The 27875-nt window shown below is 37.5% G+C and overlaps 1 protein-coding gene across 2 annotated transcripts in view; it reads right to left on the reverse strand.

Annotated features, from left to right (window-relative positions):
• Rnls (renalase, FAD dependent amine oxidase) overlaps window positions 1-27875 on the reverse strand; it is a 256513-nt gene that overhangs the window by 44129 nt on the left and 184509 nt on the right. For both annotated transcript variants that reach the window (XM_076562397.1, XM_076562394.1), the window contains one exon: window positions 16133-16306. In XM_076562397.1, coding sequence (XP_076418512.1) covers window positions 16133-16306 — 174 coding nt within the window. The remainder of the gene's footprint in view (window positions 1-16132; window positions 16307-27875) is intronic.

A 27875-nucleotide genomic window follows, 5' to 3' on the forward strand; every position in this document is an offset into this window, starting at 1 on the left:
GACTTGGAAACATCTTTAGATTGATTTTTGAATTTTCTGGAAGAGACAGTTCAAACTTTACCAAACATTCCATGCTCTAGGAGAAGTTCCTTCTATTTGGCAACAAGTCAGAGCCATCTTTTGATCAGTGAACTAAGAGGAGGAGAGAAGTGCTTTACACTTAGGCCAATACTAGTGAAAGTGGTTGCATTTCCCGTGTTTCTTACTTCCACTCACCCCAATTTTCTGGGCTTCTATTTCAGATGGCAGAGCTACCAGCTGCAGCAGCTTTTCCCAGCATCCCTCAGATCGCATAAACCTCACTCAGGGTTCTAACTCCCGAGTTATATACTTTTAAAATTTTGGGAAATGCCCATTAATTGCCCTGACTGGTATTCAAATATACAACTTTAAAGATGTACTTTCATGAAGAATGGACTTCAAAGACAGACTCTCATATTTCATATCTGAGAAAACCAAGTTATTTAAAGTTTTCTGTTTTTCTCTTTCATTCTTCGATTGGACTTCATAATTAACTATAAATTGACTCACATGCTATTGAGAACATACTGTATGTTAAGCATCAACTCAAGTAGTTACAAGTGGATACAAGGCTGAGCAGACAGATCCATCTATGGACCCTTAAAATTTGATGATAAATTAGATATTAAACAAAGAAATCATGGACACATATATAATTATTGTCCTAGTTACTTTTCCTGTAGCTCTGATAAAATATCCCAACAAAATAAACTGAAGGGGAAAAGGGTTTATTTTGGCTCACATTTCAAGGTACAATGGCAGAGAGTCAAGATGATGTAACTGTTCACATTGCATCTTTGGGCTCAGCTTACCTCCTTTTTTTGCTTTGTTTTGTTTTTCCTCCGCCCAAGACAGGGTTTCTTTGTGTAGCCTTGGCTGTAGACCAGGCTGCCCCCAAATTCATAGAGATCTACCTGCCTATGCCTTCCAAGTGCTAGGATTAAAGACTGGAAAAGGACCAAGTACAGGACTGTGAAGATAAGCAATTTGTAGGTAGCATGGAGGAACAAAGGGGTCAGTGAAAAAAAAAATGAATAAAGCGATTTTCACAAATATTTCTAATTTCTACCTTTGTCCAGGGCTGGAATATTTTTTTCCTAGCATCAATTCCTTTAAAACTTCCATAGATTCTGCTCATTTTAAAAAAAAACAAAAAACCACATTTAGTGGGACTGTACATATTTTTGGACCTGTTTAAGAGAAATTTTGTCCTTTGGCTAAGACCTCCCAAGCTTAATGAAAACATCTATTTATCCTGGGACAACAGGAGGTTTTCAGCCCGTTACAGCTTTTACTCGCAGTGCCGAAAGGAAAAAACAGAAGGTTTCAATAGTCTTTTAACTGGACCTTACTCAGGTCCCTAGGGCAGAGGGCTTAACCTAACTCACATTTGGATTTTAGGCTCTCGCTAGCTGCAGTCACTTTTCACAATATGTACAAAAGCCCAGGTTTTCTATGATGACAGTCTGCTGAAATGCTCCATCTTCCTCAATATTTACCAGAGCTATGAATTCACCTTTTGTTGTGAATTGGTATTCTGTCCTATTCAGTACTGATGTTCCATATGGAATTTTGTGTGTTAAGTGATATTATGATTGTCCTGTTTTTCCTGAATCAGGCAGGATTTCCTCCTTGAGTCTGTATACTAGTTTGCCTCTAAGAATGTCACTTTGTCACTGTCATAGCTGTATGGATGGGTTCAGCTTTAGATCTGTCACTGTTCAAAAGGATTCTGTGAAAAGATGATGTATATCTCTTGGCTAGAGTTGACCAAAAGCTTTGCTTTAGTTCATTTCATTCATTACAGTGAAGATTTTGCTTTGATATTACAAAATTTTGAATTTTAAAATCTGAGACCAATCAGATGATGAAGTTATTTAAGCTAGTGTTATAATGTTCTTTGTAGATGAAATCAATCAGGCCACTGTGGGCATTCTTACCTCCTTTCCTAATAAGATGAATGGAATAATCCTTCCTGTTATATATTTTGACTTAAAAAATATTAGAGATTATATCTGGGTACTTGGGCAAGATTCTTCAATTAAATAAAAAATTCTTCAATCCCGAGAAGCAATTATTATGGAAATAAGGGGGAAAGGAAACAAACAGGGATTTTATTTTTAATAAAAAAGAGAATTAGGCTCAATTGAGCTCAGGTTTCAAATGACCTTCCTGACCCTACTAAGTAGGGTAAGGACATATAACAACATTAGCAAAGAATTCACTAGTACTACATAGAATAGAAACCTATTTCAGTGAGAAATGTATTATTACAATTACAAATTTGAAATATATTATACTAAAGAATTCCTCTAGTCTCACAGATGAGTTATAAATATTAATGGAATTTCAACAGATTCTTCTTAGATTCTGATGTTTAATATTCATTCATATTATGCAGGGAATGCAACATCCTGTATAGTATATGTGGATTACTCTCATTATATAAGTGAGCATATATATGAAGTCTATAGGGGGATTTACCATTAAAAATGCCAAGGTCTGCACAGGATCTTAGAGAATACATCAAAGTCTTCTCTGCTCACTTAATAACAAGAAAGTCACTAATAATAAGGTAAAGGCATTTTAGGCTGAATTGAGTCAATAATGTTAAAAGTGGCAAAAAGACAGACTAGTGATTCTGGGCAGTTTAAAAATGTCAAGTGATATAAAGCTTTTATGAAACAGTGATTTCCTGTGGTGAAACTCTGTAGTTAGACTTTTGAAATAGTCTCAATCCTTGGAGTCAGCTCTCACCAGATGGTGTCCTGTTCTCTGATAGTCTGTACATCATCTTCAAAACAAAAATCTTATTGAAAAGGGATCTGAGATTCCAGGAACAGGAAGAATCCCATTTAATGTATTGTGCTCTGAGTTTAACACTGTAAGATATTATTTAGCTTCACCTTATGCAAGACCTGTCACTTTAACAAAGATAATATTTGAAACACCCATCTTATTGGCATTTTGTCTCATTCTCAAAATGAGTATGTTTATATAAATGATAGACTAATAGCATAGAGTACATAGTTTGTGACATTATAAAAATAGCATTTACTATGAACATTTCTGGTGCTGTACCAGGGGACTTGTATATACTATTTTATTCAACCTTATAACATTTTAGAGAGACAACATACTTTTCACACAGCACTGTGAAACTCAGCGACTAAGAAACATGGTTACAGAGCTGTTAGTTGAGTCACATGAAGATGCTGGCATTGAACTGATTTTACTCTACAGAGAGGAGCAGCATCACATGGGTCACCCTAATTTTAAGTGCTAAATTACAACTTAAAGGTAGGATTGAATGTTTCAAAGTCTATTGCACAATGCTGAGTAACACTGGTACTTGATCACCGATGAGTTATACAATAAAGAGTTCATCACCCACTAACACTGGATTAAACATGAACTCACTTGTGAAAGATTACTATCTGTGGTGGTTTGAATGAGAATGGTACTCATAGGCTCATTTATCTGAATGCTTAGTCCCCAGTTGGTGAACTGTTGGGTAAGGTTTAGGTAGTGTGGCCTTCTTGGAAGAGGTGTGTCATGGGGGTGGGCTTTGAGGATTCAAAAGCCCATTTCAGGCCTAGTCTCTCTCTCTATCTCTCTCTGCCTACTGCCTGAGGATCAGGATGTAAAGCTCTCAACTACTGCTCTAGCACCATGCCTGTCTGTTTCCCACCATGATCTTCATGGACTAACACTCTAAAATTGTAAGCAAGCCCCCAATTAAATGCTTTCTTGTATATGATTTGCCTCAGTGGTGATATCTCTTCATAGCAGTGGAACAGTAACTAAGATACTATCCAGGATAACATTTTAATGTTATTTTGATATTCAAATAGAAAACTGTTAACATAAAGTGGAGAAATGTCAACTTTACTGAGTTTATCACATATTTTCTAAGTTAAATATCTCATCTGGAGCCCAGTTGTTTTTCAACCAAGCATTAAAAAGAAATATCTTTCACAAAGAGAACAGCAGGATTCTTTGAAGTGTAACTTTGGAAATTAAAGTCTATGTTACAGGGCACCATTGAAAGCAGATGTATATTCCCTGGGGACCTTGGTAAAATGGTTACTGTACCACTCTGAGAAAAAAACTTCAGTAAAACCTCAGATCTCACTGGTAATACCTCATAATCCAGTAGTCCCAATATTCTCATCACTAAAAGGAGACTTCTATTCATTATTGCCAGAAATTCATATATATTCTCCAGTGACCTTCAGATCTAGCAATTCAACAAAGAGTTCATTCATTTTCTACAATTTAAGAGTAACAGTAACAGGTTTCCAGTTTGCCTTAAGAATAAACAATTCACTGCCCGGCCATTTCTTTTCATAGCCAGCTATGAAGATGGTTAGTGCTAAGTTACATATTCTCAAGTGTTATTTCAGGGTCAGGGAAAGGATCTTCAAACCTGCAGATGAGATATGGCTGTCTCGGAAAATATTTGGTAAGCACTGGATACTCAACTCTATGATCCCATGATGATAATGTCTACCTATTATTTTCAATATTGATGAAGGTAAGAAGGACCAGTTACTATATGGGATGTCTGATGAGTAATGGTTCATGTTTGCACTGAGAACAGAACCTCTAATTTTGGTGAGAGCAGCAGCCTCTTAGCCCATGAGACATTTAGATTGATCTGAGGAGAAATTCTTGACAGTAAGGGAAGTGGTGAAATTGTTTTCTGAAGGGCCTCCAGGTAAAGTAATGATCCCATATCTTCTAGATAGTGTTGTCATGGTCACAGATAAAAATGGACCACAATGAAGACTTGTCAAGCTTTCATCCAGCTCAAGCCTTTGCTATTTCCCAGAACCCGAGGCTCACAAGCTGTCTGAGTTTTACACAATTTTACAATACAGTTCTCAACTTGCAAAGGTTTTGAGATGCCTCCAGAATGATGAAAACCAGGCACTTGTCTGGGAAGCTGAGCAGCACACATTATTTTGAGCCCTGGCTTACAGCTCAGAGTGCTGACAGCCTCATTTCAGAGTGCAATAAGGACCGAACTTGAAGATCTTTCAAAACAGCCCAGTCTTACAGACACAGCCTTCGTTCAGTTTCGATCTCTCCTAACAGCTGACATGGTTGCAGACATTACAGAAACATCGACATGAGCTTTCTATATTAGATTCCAGAGGATGAATTCTATCTTAATTCAAAATAAGGTTCTTGTCCAGATGTGAGGGTTGTCATATTAATTCAGCTGACAGGAGATTCGGCAAAGGACCCCACTTAAACATTCCTACCTAATTTCAGCCAAGACATTGTAAAAAGTGCCTGGGCTTTAACTTATTACACCAGTTCCGTTCGAAGCAAAAAGGAAGCAAGGACATGAAACAATTGCTCAGATTAGGATCATTTTTTGAGACAGTAGGAAGTTATGGGAAGGTTGCAATGTAACTTATACAATAAACAACTTAAAAATCTGCAAATCTCTTAGGCTCATCCTTTGTTTTCTCACCTAAAAGAATTACTTGGTATGTGATGACAGGAGCTTCTAAGTGTTTTTGAAAAGCCCTAAGGTTTACACTCTATATTGTATGGATCCCTAAATGGCTTTCCACTCATTAGTGGAACCAAACACAAATGGTACCTTTTACCTTCAGAATCTCCCATTTGATCACTTCATGAAACTATATTGGGGACTTTGGAATCTTCAGTTCTTTGTGCAAGGACTAACACAAAGAAAGCATTCAAAACTTATTTGTGCATATTTGTCCAATTGAATAATTTGAAAATGGAAAACATGTAAGTAAAAAATCTTGGATTTAAATCTAGCTGAAAGAACCCATCATTCTGTGTGTCTGTGTGTGTGTGTGTGGTGTATGTGAGTGTGTGTGTGCATGTGTGTGTGTATACACACATGTGTGTATGGTGTGCGTGTGTGGTGTGCATGCATGTGGTGTGTGTGTGTGTGTGTTTGTGCGTGCCACAGGATAGACACACAGAGACACAGACACAGACACACACACAAACACATCCTAGTAATATACTTCATATTTTAGACTACTTTTGATGTATACATTTAGTTGATTTAGCTGATATTCTTTTTTCAACCCTGGCACCAATTATCTTGCTGAAATAAATTGCTTGGCAAGTGGGTGGACAAGTGTTATTTTAGATGTAATCTCCCGTTGAGGACAGATTGACAGGGCAAACAGAGGCTAAAAGGGGTCTGTTGTTTGGTCTGACTTTGTATGCAAATGTTCTCCTTATAAAATAGGCTGAGCTATTTCTTTCTCTAATGAAAGACTGTTTTTGTTATTAAATGTGGGAAATACATAAAATGAGCATATTTTACAACTTATTATTTTAAAATATGAATATATATGCATATACAACATGCATTTTATAAAAGTGTTTACATATGTTATATATTACTGTGTATATAGATATTTTTACATGCTCAAATATATAACTTTTTCTTGTTACATCATTACCTAACAAGTTTTGATATTATCATCTATCTATCTATATATACACCCTGTGATATTCTATAGCATAACTATAATAATTCTCATTTGCAATTAGTATTTGATTTCTTTTAATTAAAATGTCTTACCTGATTTATATGGAAGCATCAGTTTTATAATTGAACTTGAAACCTGCTATTTCTATAATACAATTTTGTAAGTTGTTACTGCCTATTATTTTTAGCGTGGTTGCTATTTACTCTGAGAACTCAGATGTTAAAGCAGAAATCTGAACTAGAACCATGACAAATTTTTATGATTATGGTTCTTCTCCTTTCTCCCTTCCTGACTTTCCCTTTGCTTTTATCTTTTTGTATTTTATTTATAAAATTTTTTACCTCTCTAGACTGTTGTGGGATAAACTTTTTATACACTAAGAAGATGTCTTTGCCAAGTTGCCTTCTGATAGGATTAATAAAGAGCCGAATGACCAATAGGCAGGACTTCAAGGGAAAGAGGAACTGTAGAAAAATCTGAGGCATGTGAGAGACTCCAGTGAGACACTGAGGAAGTCAGACATACATTATTGAGGAAAGGTAAGAATGTAGATTAATAAAAACAGGTTAATTTAAGTTATAAGAGCTAGTTGGGAACAAGTATAAGCTAAAGGCCAAGCTTTCATAATTAATAATCAGTTTTCATGTCATTATTTGGGGACTGGCAGTCCAAAAATGCCCAATGAGAAAGTCTGACTACAATAGACTGCATTTTCTGCAGATTCAAGGAATTACACATTATTCAAATCTCAGAACAGATCATTTTATGCTGTCATATCACAGACTGTTTACTTATTTGGAATAATCAAGAATAATCTATTAGCTGATCACAAGTTGACTGGATTTAGGTCTTGTATCTATCATGATTACTTATTGGTTTTTATATTATACTCCTATCTTTCATGATGTAAAATCTGATGAAATAAACAATCCATGAAGAACATTTCTAAATGTTTTGGGAAACAATCATTAAAGGCATTTGTTATTAAATCATCCTAACAATAAAATTCTTGCAATGATAAGTTTCATGTGATAAAGATAGTTTTTCAAATTTGTTTATCTTCTTTTTTTTTTAATGAATTGAATGGGTATCTTTGATCAGACATTGAAAACTATTCAAGTATGTCCACTGGCCATCATGTTTCTAGAGTTGCAAGTTGCATTAATTGCTTTAGATTATTACCCATTGTCCATTTATTGAACACCAACAGTCTTGCAGTTGTACAACAGGAATGCAAGATAAAAATATAATCAATTATTTTCAAGATCATTAATATGCTTTATTTATTTAAGTTGCCCAGAATCCTAAATGTACTGGTAACAGAGGACAAAATTCACTTAAGTTTGACTTTTATGTTTATATCCCTTGCTTTGGAGAATATAATATCTAAGTTGAAGATTAGAATCTTTAAATATAGTAGTAGGTACCAGACACACCGACTTATCATTTGCTAAGTTCCATGTGAAGTCCTTAATTGAAGTATATACTCAAACTCTTTACTCCTCAGTACCTCCGGGATTATTATTACCTAATATATTGATGGAGATGCAGAGAGGTTAAGTAAGCTATTGTTATACAATTAGTAAGTGGTAGGAGTAAGTTGAATATGAGCAACTTAACTCCTAGCTTAGATTAACACCAAATTTAAGACATTTAAGGGGTCTCAGACATCTCAGGTGGTAAACACATCACTAGTGTGGCACATTCCTGTCCTCTCTACATGAACAACATTGTTAGTTATATCTGGAATCTTTGAGTCTGTAGCCTTCCTTGGAATTACTCAGTTTTTGCTCTCTGTGGTAATTACTTGTTAAAAGATTTGTACTTTTATTTGAAAGCTAATTACCATTCATATATGTCTAATCAGGTTTCCATAGAATACTATATACTACATGTTGTATCAAGAACTGGCAATATGTTTGCCAAACCCACTTTTCTCCTTCCCACATGTACAGGTAAAAGACAGGCCCAACTTGACTTCAGAATCAGTGTGTCCCACTTACTTGTACTCTAATTAACAGAATGTGAGTCTACCTGGTGTACACTGTCTATAGGCCTAGCCCTTCATTTTCCCCCATCAACTGATTAGATGCTTGTGGAGATAGCAAGTCAAAAGATAGAGGACTCTGGGTCTGTTAATGATTTCCTTTTTATTCTAATATTCTTTAAACATCTACAAACCCTTTAAAAGTTTTTATTTGCTGCATATGTGTGCTTTGCCTGCCTGCATGTCTGTGCACTATGTGCATGCAGTGCCCACAGAGGCCAGAAGGAGGTGTCAGATCCCCTGAGACTGAAGTTATATGGGTGAGCTGCCATACAGGTGCTAGGAATTGAACCCAGGTTCTCTGGAATAACAGCCAGTGCTTTTAATCATGGAGCCATCTTTCCATCACCTTTTTAACATTCCTCATTGACATATACTAATTGTGTTTATTTATGGGACACAGTGATAATTTGATACAGATGTACAACATATGAGGATCAAACCAGATGATTGGCATTTCCATGTCCTTAAATGTTTATTGCCTGAAGAAGCTCTTTGAAGAAAGCTACCTACCAATCAACACCTATCTGGGCTGATCAAGAAATAAACATCAGTCATACTCAGGCCATTGAAGTTTTACACGTGTTTGTTATTTAAAAATAGTGTGACAAGTAAAAGGCTCATGCTAGGGCACATTACTAGACTGTTTCAGAACCACAATTTTAATCTAGATCTTAGTTTTATGTCCAAATCCCCTATATTAACCTGAAAAATAATTTCAAAAATCATTCAAGTAAGTGAGCTTTTCATTATAGCAATAAATACCATAGATGATAATATTATAATAAAATCTGAGATTTACATTGGCTAAGAGGTTTTGAGGTTTGGCCCTCAAATGCTTGACTTCATTGCTTTTGGGCTTGTGCTAAGGGAGCACATCATAGCTGGAACTGCTGACCTCATGACTGGGAGACAAAATAGAAAAAGAGGCACTGAGGTTCCAGGATCTCCTTCAAGGGCACACCCCCAGTGACTAGGCCTCACCTTCCTAAGTTTACCTCATTTCCTAAGTGAGGTTTACACCTCTTAAACACATTAGCCTTTAGGGGACATTCAAGATCCGAACTATTGAAATGATAACGGCCTTTTTATTTAATCCTACAATATATTAGCTTCTAAGTCCATAAAATTGAATGCCTTCAGGACCAGACCTATCTGGCCCGGTGTTCCTGCCAAATAGGAAGCACAAAAGATAACATCAAGTCAGGATTTCTCAGGTGTGGATTGAAAAATATTCATCGGTTTGATGCACCTTCAAATGATCCATGAATTGGAAAATTCTTGAAGAAATGAAGGTGTCTTTTCTGTAGAAATTTCTTTTAATAAGGTATTTTCTGGAAGTCTCTAAATCTGTCAGTAAGCTGATTTGATAACAGAGCTCGTTAGAAAAAGGGCACTCGAGGAACCAGTATCCCACAGAAAACATTTTTAGGAACATGAACTAATACTGAGTCATACTCAAACTGTGGGCACTTGAAATTGGGTCTGGTGCACCTTGGAGCTCCCTTCCTCTCCCTAAGGGGAAAGCTGGTTCTGGCTGTGGCTTTCTGCACTTTCTGCCTGTTTCCAACACCTAACAAATGAATATGCCCTGACCTTCGTCTGGTTTGGTCATTTCTTTATCTTCTGTCCCTGGAGACTTATTAACAGATTGTAATTTGGTCTCAATCCTGGTAAGTTTTGTCTATCTTATTTGCGTTTACATTGCTCTACTCTGACAGAACACAAATGTCCCCTTCATTATTTGTGTGTGAATTATGGTACTAGTTCTTCATTCAAGAAAATCCACCAAAGGCTAGATATGGGGTAGTGATAGAGAAACAACATCAAGAATGTCTCTTGCTCACCCAGTTAGATGTTAGTATGCTAAAACACATGGAATTGCATTTTAAAAGCATTTATATCATGTTACATCAACCCGACACACTTAGTACTCTGGACTCGGATAGAAAAACTAAAACAGCTTAAGTGAAGGTGGTTAAATTTTTATGTTAAGAAAAGTTGTTACTATAGGCTTTACACAAGTTAATGCATACATGAGAGATCAATTTCCATATAGTTGACAAAAGAAGGTATTTCTTGGCAACTTGAAATGTCATCACAATAGGCATATAGCAAGACACGATTTCTAACTTATCTGGCTCCTCACTTTTAAAATTGTGTGGCTGCTGATATTAAGAGAATTTTAAATACTTATTATTATAAAAATTGACAACCATGAGCGATTCTTGATATGTTTTGCTTTTTTTTTTTTTTAGATCCATTCAGTTTTATAAATTGTTACTTCGTGTTGTGTGGGTGCTTTCACACACCCTCCCACCTCATTTGTAGAGAAAACTTAAATCTGTTCAGAGATATGACTCTTTCTTTCCTTCTTGTGTGACTTTCCCAGTAGAAAACATCCCTCTATCCTACACATGCAACCCAGCTATTTAACCTAATCTCACTCAAGGAAATGTAAATTGTGGTGAAATGGTGAAGAGCGGTTGTATCAATGCTTTAGTTAGAGTTTCTGTTGCTGTGAAGAAACACCACAACCACAGCAACTCATAAAGAAAAACATTTCATTGGGGTGGCTTACAGTTTAGAGATTTAGCACATTATCTTCATGGCAGGTGGCATGCAGGCAGGCATGGTGCTGGAAAAGGAGCTTCGAGTTCTACCTCTTGATCCACAGGCTACAGGAAGTGAACTGTGTCACTGAGCATAGCTTGAGCACAGGAGTCCTCAGAGTCCACCCCCACAGTGACACACTTCCTCCAATAAGGCCACAACTACTACAAGGTCACACCTCCTAATACTGCCACTCTCTTTGGAAGCCATTTTCTTTTATTTATAGTATTTTTATTTTATAATTAACTTAATTTCACATATCAGCCACAGATTCCACTGTCCTCTCTCCTCCCACCCCCAGCCCTCCCCTCCAATTCACCCCCCACTCCCACCTCCTCCAAGGCAAGGTCTCCCCTGGGGAGTCAGCCCAGCCTGGCAGACTCAGCCAAGGCAGGTCCAGTCCCCTCCTCCCTACACCAAGGCTGAGCAAAGTGTCTCAGCATAGGCCCCAGGCTCCAAAAAGTCAGCCCATGCACCAAGGACAGGTCCTGGCTCTACTGCCTGGGGGCCTCCCAAACAGTTCAAGCTAATCAACTGTCTCACTTATCCAGAGGGCCCGGTCCAGGTCCATGGGGGTTCCTCTGCCATTGGTTCACAGTTCATGCGTTTCCACTAGTTTGGCTATTTGTCTCTGTGCTTTTTCCAATCATGGTCTCAATATCTCTCGCTCATACAATCCTTCCTCTCTCTCACCAGTTGGACTCCTGGAGCTCCACCTGGGGCTTGGCCATGGATCTCTGCATCCGCTTCCATCAGACACTGGATAAGAGTTCTATCATGACAGCCAGGGTGTTTGGTCATCCAATCACCAGAGCAGGTCAGCTCAGGCACTCTCTCCACCATTGCCAGTAGTCTACAGTGGAGGTATCTTTGTGGATTTTTGGGGACCACTCTAGCCCTCTGCTTTTTTCCTATTCCCCTGGGGTCTTCATTCATCATGGTATCTTCCTCTCCATTCTCCCACACTGCTCCTGATCCAGCTGGGCCATTTTCTTTCAAACTACCACAATCAAATTTACTGATTTTTGCCATTTTCAAAAGTATCATGTAGTTTTATGGGTCTCAAAAGGTAATTTTGAATATATGCGATTCTTTTCTTTTTATGATAAGTTTAGAACTTTACCTCCTACGTAAGATGTAACTCGGCTTGAAGATGACAGGAAGTACTGAGGGCCACACAGCCATCAGCATGCCTTCTTCTTTTCTCTATAACAAAATCTTATTTTCTTCAGGTAGTGAACCTTCTCATGGCAAACAGGACTGTGATACCAGCTCCAGGAGTATATTCGACTTAGGCATACAATACTCTCCCCACCTCAGACTTACGATACTCTCATCTGTTTCACAACTGCCTAGTTGGGAATTGGTCCAGGCAGCAATTCTGGTCTGATATGCAAATATGAGAATGGGTACATTAATGAAATACTAGACAGGTTCTCCAGAAGGAGAAGACTCGGTGGTGGTTCTTCCCATGTGTGTTGCTATGCTTCTAATGTGTAAGGCTCCAGCTTTGATCTCTGGAACTTGGGGAAAAAAAAGAACCTTAAGGAGACTGTGTAGTTCACATAAATGGACTCTGTTCAGTTTTGGAGCCTGAGAACCCCATGATCCAATCCAGTTATTGGTTGATTTCATCCCTGGTGAGAGCTTGCTTCCTGATCTGCAGATGCCTGTTATCTTGCTATATCTCTGCCATAGATTTTCCCTTGGAATATGAAAGTAGCAATAGAGAGAAGGGAAGCTTTTCTGTTTTCTCTCTTAAGGCCATGATCCTATTAGACTAGGATGCCACCCTTAGGACTCCATGTAATCATTATTACCTGAACTGAATCTCCAAATACAATCTCATTGGGATTAGGGCTTTGTGATGGTTAATATTGACTGTCAATTTTATTGGGATGAGAATTGACAAAATTAGTGTAGAACATCTGTCGATATGTTTGTGAGGATGCTTCTGGAGATAAATTACTGAGTGGAAGGAGACATAAAAGGCTGGATAGCCAGGAGAAATAAAAGAGGAAGGATGAAAAAGCCAGCCAATGCTGGCATTCCTTACTTCAGCATCTTGCCCTCATGAGGTGGATAATTTTGCTCTGCCATACACTCTTTTTAAGAACTATCATACAAAGTAACAGTGTAGTGGGTAGCCATTCCAGCTTTGATCTGGAAGTTCCAACCCCCATTGAGGCTTTGGTAACTGTCACGCCTACAAGGCGGGGCCAAGAGAGGACCCTGGTCACTAGAGGTAGACCGAGCAGAGTTCTCCAGAGAACACCGCGGGACTGTGCTATGTCTTTCCCAGACTCTGCAACCCACCTATCCCTTCATTTTTAAGTTATGCCACAAAATAAACCTCCCTTTTAACTCCGTGGAGTGGCCTTAATAATTTCACCAATATAACAGGTATCAGTATGGCATTTTCACACATACTTTGTTTTGCTTGATCTCCGTCCCTTTTAGCCCCTTTCCCTGGTCTCTTTTTCATGCGTACCATCTGTCCCTGGTAGTTTCCACTTTCACATCTCATATGTTGTTGACTCTTCCTATGTTGCCTCCTTATTAAATCCTGTTTTTTCCTGTCTCATGGTTCCCTTTCCAGTTTATGTCCTATACCCACAATCACTCCTACATAAATGCATACATATAAAAAATTGGAATATAGGCTGGGTATGGTGGCATAGCCTTTAATTCCAGCACTCAAGAGGCAGAGGCAGGTAGATATCTATGGAGTTCCAGGATAGTCTGGTCTACATAGTGAGTTCTAGAAAATCCAGGGTTATATATTGAGACTCTGTCTCTAAACATATATATATATATATATATATATATACACACATACACACATAAATACATATATATGTATGTATATATACACACACACAAAATATATTGAGACTCTGTCTCTAAACATATATAGATATACACACATACACATAAATACATATATATGTATGTATATATATATACAAAAAATATATTGAGTCTCTGTCTCTAAACATATATATATATATATATATATACAAAAAATATATTGAGTCTCTGTCTCTAAACATATATATATATATATACACATACATACATACACATACACACACAACACACACACACAATTAGCAGCTCGGATTGGCACATGAGAGAGAACATACACTATGATGTCCTGCCTCACTACAAGCCCAGAGCAGTGGTACATGAAGACTATGGACTGACACCTTAGGAACCACCAGCCAGAGTCAAGCTTTCTTCCTTTGAAGTTGATCTTTCAGGTATTTGTCATAGTGATAAAAATACCGGGCAGCATAGGGTTCACTTTACAAATTTCTTTCTTCATTTTATTTTGTGCTAGGGTTGGACCTATGTCTTTGCATATATTAGACAAATGTTCTACCACTGAGAGACATCCTATGTCTCCAACAGATCAACCAAGGAAATTCATCATTTGTCTATAGTAAATCATACAAATGATCTTATGTTATTCAAACATGTTTTTTTGGTTACATGCAGCTGACTATATATCCTCATAGATATCCTATCTTATGAAGTAACACACAAAAGATAATGTCTAATTCATGGTCTATAACTTGAGAAGATCAAGGATTATTTTCCTTTCCTCAGAACAAACAGATAGAGAGTTGAAATGGTTACATTTAACAGCTAATGTCCATTGCTGTTACAAGGCATTTCATAGCTGCTGATCACATATAGATGTTAGTATCATGTTAACATAAACAGCCCAGCCCTTGGGGAGTTTTAAGTTATAAAAGAAACATTTTCCTAAGATTGTGTGCTCTGATAGAGAAAACACAGTCCAGCCTAGGCCCATCATAAACTTCTGGCAAGACAAGAGACGCTAGTTGGTGATTTCATCAGGCAAGACTTCCAACTAATGGGCTGATGAAAACATTGTTGCATGAACAAACTCAACTATGATTCTTCTTGTGAGTTTTGTCATCTTAGATCATTATGGTTTATTTATGAAAAGCATTACCTTAGATATTACCACAATCCTATGGATATAAACACACACACTTTTCTTTTCTGAAATCAATCAGTTACCTTTTTCTTGTGATTCAATCTTTTCTCTCTCTCTCTCTCTCTCTCTCTCTCTCTCTCTCTCTCTCTCTCTCTCTCTCTCTCTCTCTGTCTCCCTTCCTCCCTCCCTCCCTTCCTTTTTTCCTTCCATCTGTGTGTGTGTGTGTGTGTGTGTGTGTATGTGTGTATGTGTGTGTGTGTGTTTTCTCTGTCGTACTCTGCAGCTCTGGCTAGCCCAGAACTTGCTGTGCATACCAGGCTAGCCTGAAACTCTCAGAGCCTGTGTATGCCTCTGTAACATATGGTTTTTCAAATCAAATTTAAGTTTTAGAACTATCTTTAACAAAAAGGTAAAGTGTAGAGCTTACTGAGTCCTGGGAAGGTTCTCATGAAGCATTTGCCAGGCACTTTAGTTATATCACATGGAAACCAATTTTACTCCATTTAAAAAAGATGAAATGTACATAGACATCAAAATATTATGAAGTGATGACTTTCATAGCATGGTAAAATTTACCTTTTAATCTAGCTGTGGAAGTGGAAGGTCATCAATTACCAAATTTAAAAAAGCATAAACAAAATAACCCAACGGAATCTTACCAAGAAACAGACAGCGAGAGAAATGTTTGCATAGACATGGATCCAAATGGAACCAGAGAACCCAGGCCATTTTGCAGTCTTAAACTCTCTGCCACTATTTTTATGAACTCAGTAAAACAAACCACGGGGTGAAAGATTTTTTGGAAAAACCTTTCTGGTTTCACTGTGTATTTCATGACTGAGCAAATGTGACATTAAGTTTTATACCCTGTGGCTTGGAGTTAAACACTTGCTCTGCTCAGAATGGCACCACTCAATTAAATAGCATTTTTCTCAGCCTACACCCACCATCATTACTCTGTTTCAGGGAAACAACGTGAGTACTGACCTATATTGCGCTTCTTATTATCAATGGAGATGAAGCGTATGCAGGGATTACTGGTGATGTACTGGCCAGCCCAAGGGACATCAATCTTCATGCCTGCTTCATAAAAGAGGCCCAGAGCATAGCGAGAGGAGTAGCTCACCGATGCCAGTTGCTGCCTTTGGCATTCACTAATTACTGTGGAAGAAAAAAACAAAACATAAACTCAAAAATATCATCTTTTCCTTTAGTCATCAAACCCAAAGCTCCTTTAAACAAGTTCTAAGTGTCTCCAGTAGTCCCCTCTTACCGTGAATTCTGAAAGGTCATGTAATGCTCTTTGTTTTATTTTTTTTTCAGAATGTTTACTAATGCTGGTACAATTCCATTTAGTAAGATGAAAGTTTGAGTTCATTAGACTCTCAAAATGTGGCTCTCAGTGGCTGTTGCAGCCTCATATCCTATTTGCTGGCCATGGACTGTCTGGCAACATTATAGATTTTGTATACTTGCCTCTTAACTATGAGTTGAACGGTTTTGCTAATCATTATCACAGCATTTCACGTAATTATAACCATAATCTTATAAAATTGAGTATTACTTCCACGTAATAGGTGAGGAGACTGATTCTTCACCTCTTACGGCCCCTTCATATGTCTGTGCCATTTAACTTGCTTGTGGGTCACGTTCCCATTATTGCACTGTAGTCGTTTCTTAGGCAGACGACCACACCTCAGTCATCAGTGTGATGGGGCCCTTCCTGATAGACATCTTCAGCAAGGCCCAATAAGGTTTAGGGAAGACAGTTAGGGTACAGACTTTTATAGTTAGACAGAATACTTGGAAATTTCTCATGTAGTGAGAAATATCCTGATTTAGAAGAGCACATTTCAAGGATCTTTGGTCAAACCTTGGAGAAGTGGCTTTAGGAATACAAAGAGGTGGGAAGAATATTCCATAATTATTTAAGCACAGAAATAATAAAAATTACAAATACTATTAGAGTAGTAGTTGACAAACTTTTTAGAATTACGTTGTTGAATTTAACCAGTCTTGCATGTTATATATTTTTAAATATTCTTATTTCACATCTCTGGAAAGCTGCAATTTGGAGAGGTTTAATCATGCTAACTGGTCACAATGAAGCTAGAATTCTCATTTTTAGACATTGACACATCTTTATCACCCCAATCTGTTCCTGTTGACTGTAGTTTCAGAATAAACTCCAACATTGCTTTCTTCTCAGACATTAATGATTATTTTATACTCAAAAGTAAAAGCTTATCATTTCCTCCAGACACGATTTTCTGCCTTATTAAAAAGCTTTACCTGCTTAATAAACAAATGTTCACCTGACACTGGCCCCATTATGTTCAGAGCATGATGGGCCTTATTTTTATTAATTTAATTCACTTTTCAAGCTGTGCTTGACATCAAGTTATGCTTACTGTTTTCTGAAAGAGAAGAGGTGAGAGCTGTAAGTTACAGAAGTTAAGATCATCTCCCCAAATTGCCCATTTGTGGAATTAAAAACAAACAAACAAACAATCTTTCAATTAAGAAAAACTGAAAAGAAAGCAATCAACCAACCAAACAAAACTGTGAGCTATTGAGTACCCACAAATGCTTGAAACATTTTTTAAAATTAAAACTAAAGGGTCAAGAAGGTCGACAGCCAAATTGGATTTTACCTCCACCATATTTGTACATGTAGCTAAGTTTTAAACAAACTGGCAAGTGGCAAATCCCCTTGGGTAACCTTTTGAAAAGGTAATTGGTATCTATAGAGAAAAAGCAACTAACCATAAACACTCATGTCTGATGGGGCATGGGAGGTAAGACTTCTGACTCAAACCATCCAATTTCCCACAGGCTCACTTATCAAAAATGTCATCTTTAGGATGTCAAGTTTTTGGTTTTTGAAATACAGATCAGACCTAAAAAACTGTCTCATTTTGTTTGAAAGAAAATTTCTTATGCTGAAGGAACTAACCTTAAAGGACCCCAACTATGTATGTACATATGTATATATATATTCTAGAAAGCAAAATAATAATGTATCAAGTATCATGGTATATGAAAAAGATACATGAGAACCAAACATGGTAGTGCATACCTTTCTTCTCAGAACTCTGGAGGCAGAGGCAGAGGCAGACAGGTCTGTGAGATTGAGACCATCTGAATCTACATATTGAGTTCCAGGACAGCCAGGGCTACACAGTAAGGCCCTGTCTCAAAGGAACAAAAAGACACATAATCACAAAGCAAGGCTCAAGTGAAAGTGCATAGTTTCTGTATAATCAACTTTGACTTGAATGCTGCCATCCGCCACGTTCATTTAATTGTGAGTCAATGGGACTGCACAACCTCTAGAGTTAGGCAATGTGTATTTGCATATCACAATAACCTTCAAATCATCTATTATTTATATATTTACACATATAAATTATGAGACATTTTATGATTATGATGACAGTCAAAGTGCTCAAAGGTAGAGTGAGGAGAAGAGTTCATTAACGAGGGAACCGTTCCTAATGCATGACCGTTTCATGTGTGTCTTTGTGCACATTTGTGCACATGCGCGTTGACAGGAAGAAGAGGAGGAAAGGGCAGGAACAGAAAAGACTTGGGCTGTACTCCTGAGTTACATTAAGTAATTTAGTTTTCTTAGTTTCCTACCGTGACTCATTCCTCTAGTTTTCTACTCTATAAAAGAAGAATGGTAATATATGCTCTTTCTGCTTTCTGTTTTTGGTGACAAAATATTCATCCATCATCCTTCCCTACCCTATGCCAGGTTCTCATATTGATGTGAGGGGTTTAGAGCAGGAATAAAAAGTAGATGCTCCCATCTAACTTTCATGTTATTGGGAGAGAGGCAAATTCTAAAATGCAGAACCAGGTAAACAGAGAATAAGCAATAAAGAAAAATGAAGCAGTTTAAGGCGACAATTTATGGGTGAGGGCAGTATGGCTATCTTATTTCAGCTGTCAAAGAGATGTCTCCTCAGAGGATTCTACTCTGACGTTGGAAGCTACTACTGCTTTGCCAGTCAAAGACACACATGACATGTTTTCTGTTGTAATAATTGTAATTTTGGGTACAGGAGAAGACAGTAGGCATGTAAGAATGAAACTGGGCCTAATGGCTATTGCAGTATCTTCAATTTGATATAACAACAGAGGAACTTAGAAGTAGTTCCATTTTAGATAGGATATCTATCTATCTATCTATCTATCTATCTATCTATCTATCTATCTATCTATCTATCTATACATATAAGATATATGATATATGCATGTGCCTGTCCATGTAAGTGTATGTGTATGCATACTGAGGTAACAATTATGAGCATCCATCCATTTGGACTGAGATGGAGTAGGCTCTAATGTTGGCATGTGGGGTTGTCTGACTTTCTTATTACTGTGTAGCAATTCTTTATACATTCTGAATGTGACTCTTCCAAGAAGAATGCAAAGCTTTCTCCTCTGAGGCTCACTCCTTACTCTTTTAACAGTATGGTTTCATGTATCTAATATCCTACTTCAAGATACTGAAAGCTTGGATATTATTTTGAAGTTAAGTCTGATAGGGTTAAGTCTGGCTGATAAGTCTGATAAGTTAAGTCTGGCTTGGGAAGTTGGTGAGAGGAAAAGAGATCAGTTGAAGAATACAGAGAATGCTATTTAATTTTATATGCCCTAGTTAAATGAATAATTATTATTAAACAATCACAACATAAAATAAAGAACTAGATTATAAATAACCTGAGGCAAGAGCTATATCCCATGGGCTTTGCATTTCTATGACTCATTCTTGTATGGCATTAACAACTATTAATGAAGACATCCTCACGTTAGGTTTGGTAAGTTCATAAGAATATACAATGGGAAAAAATCACTATGTTGTCAGTACCCAGAGAAACAACAATTAATGTTTTGATAATATTTTTCCTTTCTATCTTCCTGGTTTTCCTCAAAGAGGACTGTGAACATGTTAGACACACAGTTGTTACAGACTAAGCTTTTGTTTGCTATATGACAGAAGACCTCTATGTGAATGTACCTTTTAACAGTGAAATAGAGGTTGTGTGATGGTGTCATTTCCTTAATGTTGGGCCTTGTTTCTTTCTTCTGTTATCATAGCCATTATAAACATTTTTATGTATAGATATTTATCTGTGTTTCTAATTATACCCCTCAGGCTTGAAGCAGAACGAGTTAATTTTTAGAAAGTTATGCCAATTTTTAGTTTCTATTAATGATACAGGAAAGAACCATTTTGTTACACCCTTGCTTCTATTTTATTTTTTTCTAATATGAAAGAAAAGAGACATTTTATTTAGGCTCTCATATAAGAAAATTGAACATCTCTCACATACCTAGTAGCAAATATGTACTTGCAGCTTTGGAAATTGTTAACATCACTTTGCTAATCAACCTATTTCATTCTTCATGTTATTAATGTGAGTTTTAATAATGGGTAATATAGAGATTTTTTCACTTATTGTGTATTATATAACTCTCTTGAGGTCTTATTTGTTTATATGATGTTACAATATTTATGCAGGTAATCAAGGAGCTGTTTCTCCTTCACTCCTTGTATTTCAACAGTTAGAAACCAGAAATGTGTCGCAGCCACCTTTCCCCTCAGTGTTGATCTGTAGCCAGGGCTCTGACTGTCTAGAATCTGAATTCCCTTCAGCTCTGGTTTCTCAAAGCCTTTGGCCAGTTAGGAACATAGAAGGGCACGGTAGTGTAAAATGAGACAGAAACTATGATAAATATGGCTTCCTCCCGATTGGCCTGATTTGCTGGTGCCGGCACCACTGTCTCTTCCACAGCTAAGCTCCTTTCAGGCGGCTTTCCCCTCTTGTTTCCAATCCTCCTGGGATGCTGGCCACCTATCATTCCCACACTCATTTAGGCGAACTGGTGATAATGGCTTCCTGCCGTTCCTAGTCTCTGGATGCTACAACTTCCTTTACTGGTTGCTTTAACCATTCCAGGGCTTGCAGCAAATCTTTGCAGTAAGATGCATTCAAAGATAATGTCTTTCTTTGCTGGGACCTTGAGTGAAATTGTGTGAAGTTTATGCTTTTCTAGTTTCTTCTAAGAAAGCACCCAAGCAAAGTCAGGTAACATTCTACTCTCATGAATGGTAGAAATTAACATCTTAAGGTCAAATCATGGGCCCCCGCAGTGTGATGAGTGAAAGTGAAAGTGTTTTATGGTTTATGAAGTCCGCACTGTTTTATACGGAGTTGGTTTTGCTTTCCACTGTAGTCCTCTTCACCTGGTGCTGACATTTTGGGCATGATAATGAATGCCGTGATGTTGATAATAAAGCACCTATCCTCACTACTACTACGTGTCCATTCCCAATAGTATAGTTAATGGCAACACTGTTCGTGTCAATATTTGCTCAAAGCCTCAACTTCCTACCACAAGTTTGTTGCTTGAAGCTAATTACAGAGCACTGCTACTTTTCTGATTGGCCACCATATGGAAAGGACTGTCGCTCAGGGCAGTGGAAGTCAGGAGGGCAATTTGTATTGTAGCTATTCAACTCCTAAGATCAGGCCATCCAGTTCTGTGGATACACAAAGATGACGGTGTCTTAGCCAGGAGAGCTGGCTTTCTGTACTTAAAATGGATGTAAGAATAGAATCAAAGGCCAAGTTTCCATAAATAGTTCCCACAGGAAGCCGGCACAGGGTTTGACAATCTACCATTCACGACTTATCCATGGCTTTTGTGTAAAGCTGGCACAGAAGCAGTCTTCCTTCACCTTACCTGGAATAAATCGAGGGTGCACTTGGACTCCATAGGCACAGCAACCATTAAGCCTGGAAGCACAGTTTCAGAAGTACTTTGGGCAAGCAACAAATCTAGAGGTTACCGATGGCAGACTTCAGCAGCTAGAGCTACGGAGGAGTTCCCTGGGGAAACAGTTCTTTTATCTCGAGAGGCATCTATGGAGCCACAAAATCTGGGTTTGAATTTTGGTTCTGACATCTGTATGACCTTAGTGGAGTTACTTAATCTCTGCAAGCATCTGTTTTCTTGTCAAATGAGAATAATAATAGCGCCCACCCTAAAGGGCTGTTAAAAAACGAAATTAGGTAATAGAAAGTACTTAACATAATACCTAGTGTACAAAAAGAGCATTGAGAAATCACAATAGTAATTGATTTTTAAAAGGCTTTTGGGATGTCTCAGAGTGTACCTTTTGTGTGTGTAATTAGGTGTCTGTGCACACACACACACACACACACACACACTAGTGATCCAACCAAGAGCTTTTCACTTGCTAAACATATACTCTACTATTGAGTTACATTCCAGCGTGGTGACATTCTGATGTTCGGACACACCAGAGTAGTCTACACTAACGATATCTTCTGACTAGTAAAGGACATTTTGTGTCTCAAAGCAGAAGTTAAAAACAAAATGAGCACACACTTGGTCGATCATCATGCATGTGAAAGGTATGGGAGAGGTAATATTTTTGAAAACCTAATGTAAACTGTGGACTTTTTAAGAAAGAAATATGCTTTAGAAGACTGAAGATTTAGGTATTTGTCTTTAGAAATGAATAAAACCCCGTATTTCGGGTAAATTTCCTACCACCAAGGGTAGCTTCAAACTAGTGAACCTCCTGCCTTGGCTTACTAAGTATTGTAGTTATAGGTGTGTACCACCACATTTGGCTACTTTTCTTAATGTTAATTCTATTCCAGAACTGCATAAAAATAAATGCCACTAAAAATGAATTTCTCTGTTTTGTAGTATGATCACTTGAGGTTGTATTTTGCTGAAATTTTTAGAATTAAGCTATGTTTACACTCACATGCTTGCTGATAATACTATTACTCAAATAAAAACATTTAGCATGTAAGCTATATCTAGTTGCTGTACATAGATTTTCTTTTAAGCCTATGGGATGAATTTCAAAAGCGATTGGTATTCTAGGAAAATATAGTTCCCATCGAGCAGGACCAATTTATCTACATGCTTCCTAGATGTGGAATCCTAATTATCAGCACTTTATATCCTGTTTAAATGTGAGGAAAAGGACATAGAAGTACCTCTGGCATATAAATAGAATACCATTTAATTAATCCCAACTCATCTTAGTTTGCTCCTAGTGGAGATGCATATATCTGAGGCAGATTTTTAGGAGCAAGTTCATAGCTTTTGCGGTTGAATAGGTGATCGATCCTTCCATACCAGAGAGACTCTACCCTGAATGCATGGCATCGGGAAGGCCCAAACTGAGCCTGCTGCCAGCATGGATGGTGAATTGAGTCCTCTGTTTTCTCTTCAGACACCAGGGAGAAGGAAGTTTTTGTTGTTGTTGTTGTTTGGTTGGTTATTTTTTGTTTTCTTTCTGACTCTCTCCCTCTGTAATTATAAAGAACAATCTCAAGTAAAAAAGACATTTACTTTCCTGGGTCCTGCTTCTATTCCCTCTTTGCCTCTCTCCTCCTGTCCCCCAGTGACCAAAGTGAAAGAGTATTTAGCTGTGCAGATGTGGCTGCAGCTGGCTCTTCATAAAACCTTCTGACTTTCTTACAGTCACTGCATTACAAACTCACTCCCCACTCCTCTATCTCTGAAGGTTCCTTGAAGCTAAAATGACATTCGATTGTTTCTATAGCAACAAGGTCTAACCACCCCATTATGAAAAAAATCTACTTTCAGCTGTAGAAATGGTTTTTTTTTTTTTGATATAATGAATGGTTAGTTAAGTTAAGCAATGTTTCATGGAAGCCCACTATGCACCTAGCACTACGTTGACCACTAGAAAATGCATCTCAATCAAACATTTACAAGAGCAGAGTATGGATTTTGGACAAAGATGTAAGATAGTTCCATCCTGGTTACTGACAATGTCATCCTCAGGAATTTTCATTTGGGCGTTTCAGAATCTAAATGGAGTTGGCTTTCTGGTTCTCCTTTTAGGACACATACTGTAAGTCAGCAAACCACAGTAAAATGATTGGAAAATGCTTTCCTTATTTCTGCGCATTCTAAACTTTTTAGAGCATTATGCCATCATTCTTTCTGCAGGAAAAGTGCTGAGTTTCAGATGGGAAAGAATATGAAAATACAACATTGTGTATGCTATTATACAAAATGTCACAGAACATCATGCATATTTTACAGCCATTCTTCCTAGCTGAGCCACTTAATTACTTCAGGACATGCCATTCATGAGCAGTATAGTTGTTCTAAAATTCATAATAATAAAAATTTTATTACAAGTCACTTCTTATTCTCCCATAGATATTATATGTATTACACACACACACACACACACACACACACACACACACACACACACACATATGGGTAGACTCACTTTGCACTGAGATTTAAGAGAATTAATATTCTAATTCAAAACTTTCATGGTTTTAGAAATCATAAAACAATGTTTGCCAGGACCTGGAGTCTGTGGTGTTGAGGCAAAATGTCAGAATCTGGTGGAATGAGCTACTCAAAAAATATGTTCATTTTTTATTTTGCAGACCCGCAAGCTGCTTTTCTGTTTACAAAATAACAACTACCCAGAATGCTCAGCTAAAGCCAAAGAAAGTAAACCAAAATAGGGAACAAAAATGATAAGTGGCACTATGCTTCATTTAGTGTAACCTTTGGGATTTTTATTTATGTTTAAATAATTATACTTTCATGAATAGCAACATTTTCAATTTGATGGAAAGCACAATTATTTTTTATTTTCAGGTCAACTTTTTCTTTTCAATGTTTTAAAAGAACATTCTTAATACACATTAGGGAATACTATTCATTTTTTGCTGTTTTTGTTTTGTTTCCACTTTATCTATGATCTTGAACTGTAAATATTCACTGTAAGGTTTTGATTATTTTCCTTTATTTCTCATCTTAACTTTCTATCACTGCAAATGTTCAGTGCCAACCACAGGGGTTAACTGTACCTGCATTTCTGAGTCTAATAAAAACACTGTGTCTAACTAAGCAAGTGACAAAACAATGTGATAACAGAATGTGATATATCTATATAAAATCTCACTGAACCCCAGGTTCTCTTCCCGCTAAACAGTAGTATGACCCAGCTGAGAGGGCTGCTGTGTTGTGACGACTAGAAATTTCGTATTTACATCCCTGGAACAGAACAAGGGTAAGAGAAAACAATGGTTGCCACAGGAAAGAACTATACTACATAGCTGTAAGGAAGACCCACTGACGGAGGTTCAGTGTTGAGGACCAAGGAGGAAGACAATGAAGACTTTGTCCTGTTTCCTCTCAGAGAGATGTGCAATATCATAGCGTTCAGCATCAGAACCTCTTCGGACGCAGCCAGGTCTACCCTCAGTTGCGCATGCCCCATACCGACTGCCTGTCCCGCGTCCTGGTACTCACGCCCTGTCTTAGCAAACAAGCGGTTCTGGCTGGTTGTCACCTGGTGTAACACTCCTGCCTTTCCTCTCCTCTACCAAACCCAAGTCATCTCATCCTTGCTTCCCTCAAAGTTTCTCAGTTAACAGCTTTCTTCAAAGTTCCTTCTCAGAGTGTCTAGAACCTAAAAACAAAACAAACCCACAAACCCCGCAGTATGTTCTCTCCTCCCTCCCTCTCCTTGCTCCCATTTCTCTCCTCAATCACAGGAAGATCCTTTCTCAGCACACAGATTGCCCTCTTTTCTTTTCTCTTTTATTTCATTTATGAATATGACACAGGATATTTCCACCACAACAAAACAGACCTCTGCCTTGAAAATAACAGAAAACAATCAAATACATTTGGAAATAACTTTTAATACTCGGCAATAAAAGCCTAAGGAAAGCCACAAGGTTTCTAAGTGCAATACAAAGTCACAGGATCAGTGGCTGGAGAGATGGATGGCTTTGTGGTTAAGAGCTCTTCTGCTTTGGTGGAAGATTGGTATTGGGTTCCCAGTACACATGCAGCTCAGAATACTACAGTTCCAGGGATCTGATGCCCTCTTCTGGCCTCTGTGGGCATGGCATGCATACAGTACACATACACACACACATAAAAATAAATAAATCTTAAGAAGCCATGGAATCACAAGTCCAAAAGGACCACCAACTTGTAAGAGTTTCCTGAAATCCCCTTTGTAATCTTGTATTGACTCTTTGTTTGGCATTGCCTAGTAAATAGTTTCCAATATAAATAAATTTTTACTCCTATCCAGCTGTATTTTATTTGTAAGACAGTATTATTTCTACTTTATTAATGATAAATAACCTTTGTCGTATGTAAGCCTAAAAAAGATTAGGTCATTTTTTTCTATAGAAATGCCGATTTGTAATTTGAAATAAATTATTAACTTGTTGAATAAGTTTATTCATTTAATTCACAGCAAAAGACAAGCTAGCAGAAAAAAAGCAATTTTATGTTCAATAGAATACATGCTTTCATGTTGTACAGTGAGTTAAATTAGGAAAGGAGGATGTATGTTTTTGTTTATTTAAATGTGAAATTGGATTGCTATTTAAACAGAATGTACAAAATAAGTAATTGTTTCATATTCTGAGTTCATGAGCTCAGAGATGCCTGGAATGAAAACTGATTTACACTCTGGTTTTTCACTCAGTAACACTTTCACTGTACAAACTTCCCATTTGCATAAAGATTTATGTGCAAAAGGAGAAAATTTGAGCAGGCATCCCATAAAAACATTAACTTACTTCTATTTGAATTGAAATTGAATGATACAGCATAGATGAGTCAATGTCTCTGTGACAGATTTAAGACACAATTTGTAAACCAAGTGCTTATATTTCATTAGTAATTTCAAGTTAATAACCTTTTACGAGTGTCAAAATGATATGGCAGGAAGAGCAGATCCACTTTTTAATCTAGCATAGCTGGAAAAACTACTCAGTCTTTGTTGTTTTATGCTAGTGGTTTGATCCTTGGCTTTATTTTAATAGCGTTAGATACTAAGCTCAGAGTATGATAATGAAACTCACACAACAGTACATACAGTAATCCAACTGTGTGAAACACATGCATATCTTCTGCTATATACTATGCAATTAACTATATAATTGACATCACATAAATAGCATTAGGACAATAAGTAGGCATAAAGTCACTCATTCAGATTTACAATATATTAAGATATGCAGGTGGCTTTGGTAAGTAACAAAATAAAGTCATTTTCTTTTGTGAAAAGAAAAGCCCTGCTTGTTGCTGGAGAGCTTCTCTCCAGGTTCCCCAAGCCCTGCAGTCCCACAATCCACTTATAAAATAATCACTCAGACACTTATATCACTTATAAACTGTATGGCCGTGGCAGGCTTCTTGCTAACTGTTCTTTTATCTTAAATTAACCCATTTTTATAAATCTATACCTTGCCACATGGCTGGTGGCTTACCAGCGTCTTCACATGCTGCTTGTCCTGGCGGTGGCTGCAGTGTCTCCTCCTCAGCCTTCCGCTTCCCAGAATTCTCCTCTCTCCTTGTCCCACCTACTTCCTGCCTGGCCACTTACTTCCTGCCTGGTCACTGGCCATCAGTGTTTTATTTATATAGAATGATATCCACAGCACCTGCTCTAATAGATTTGGAAAGAATACTGCCACATAAGGTATGCACTTCTCATATAAACAAATTTCAATATCAACCTATCACTAAAAATTATTTATTCATGGAAGGAAATCTTGTATATTGGAAAATTCTCTTTAAGTAAAACATCTTTTTTGGCTTTTTAGAGTCAGGGAAGGCTCTCACCCCTCCCCACTCAACACCT

This window comes from Peromyscus maniculatus, chromosome 1, assembly GCF_049852395.1.
Source record: "Peromyscus maniculatus bairdii isolate BWxNUB_F1_BW_parent chromosome 1, HU_Pman_BW_mat_3.1, whole genome shotgun sequence".
NCBI classification, from domain to species: domain Eukaryota; kingdom Metazoa; phylum Chordata; class Mammalia; order Rodentia; family Cricetidae; genus Peromyscus; species Peromyscus maniculatus.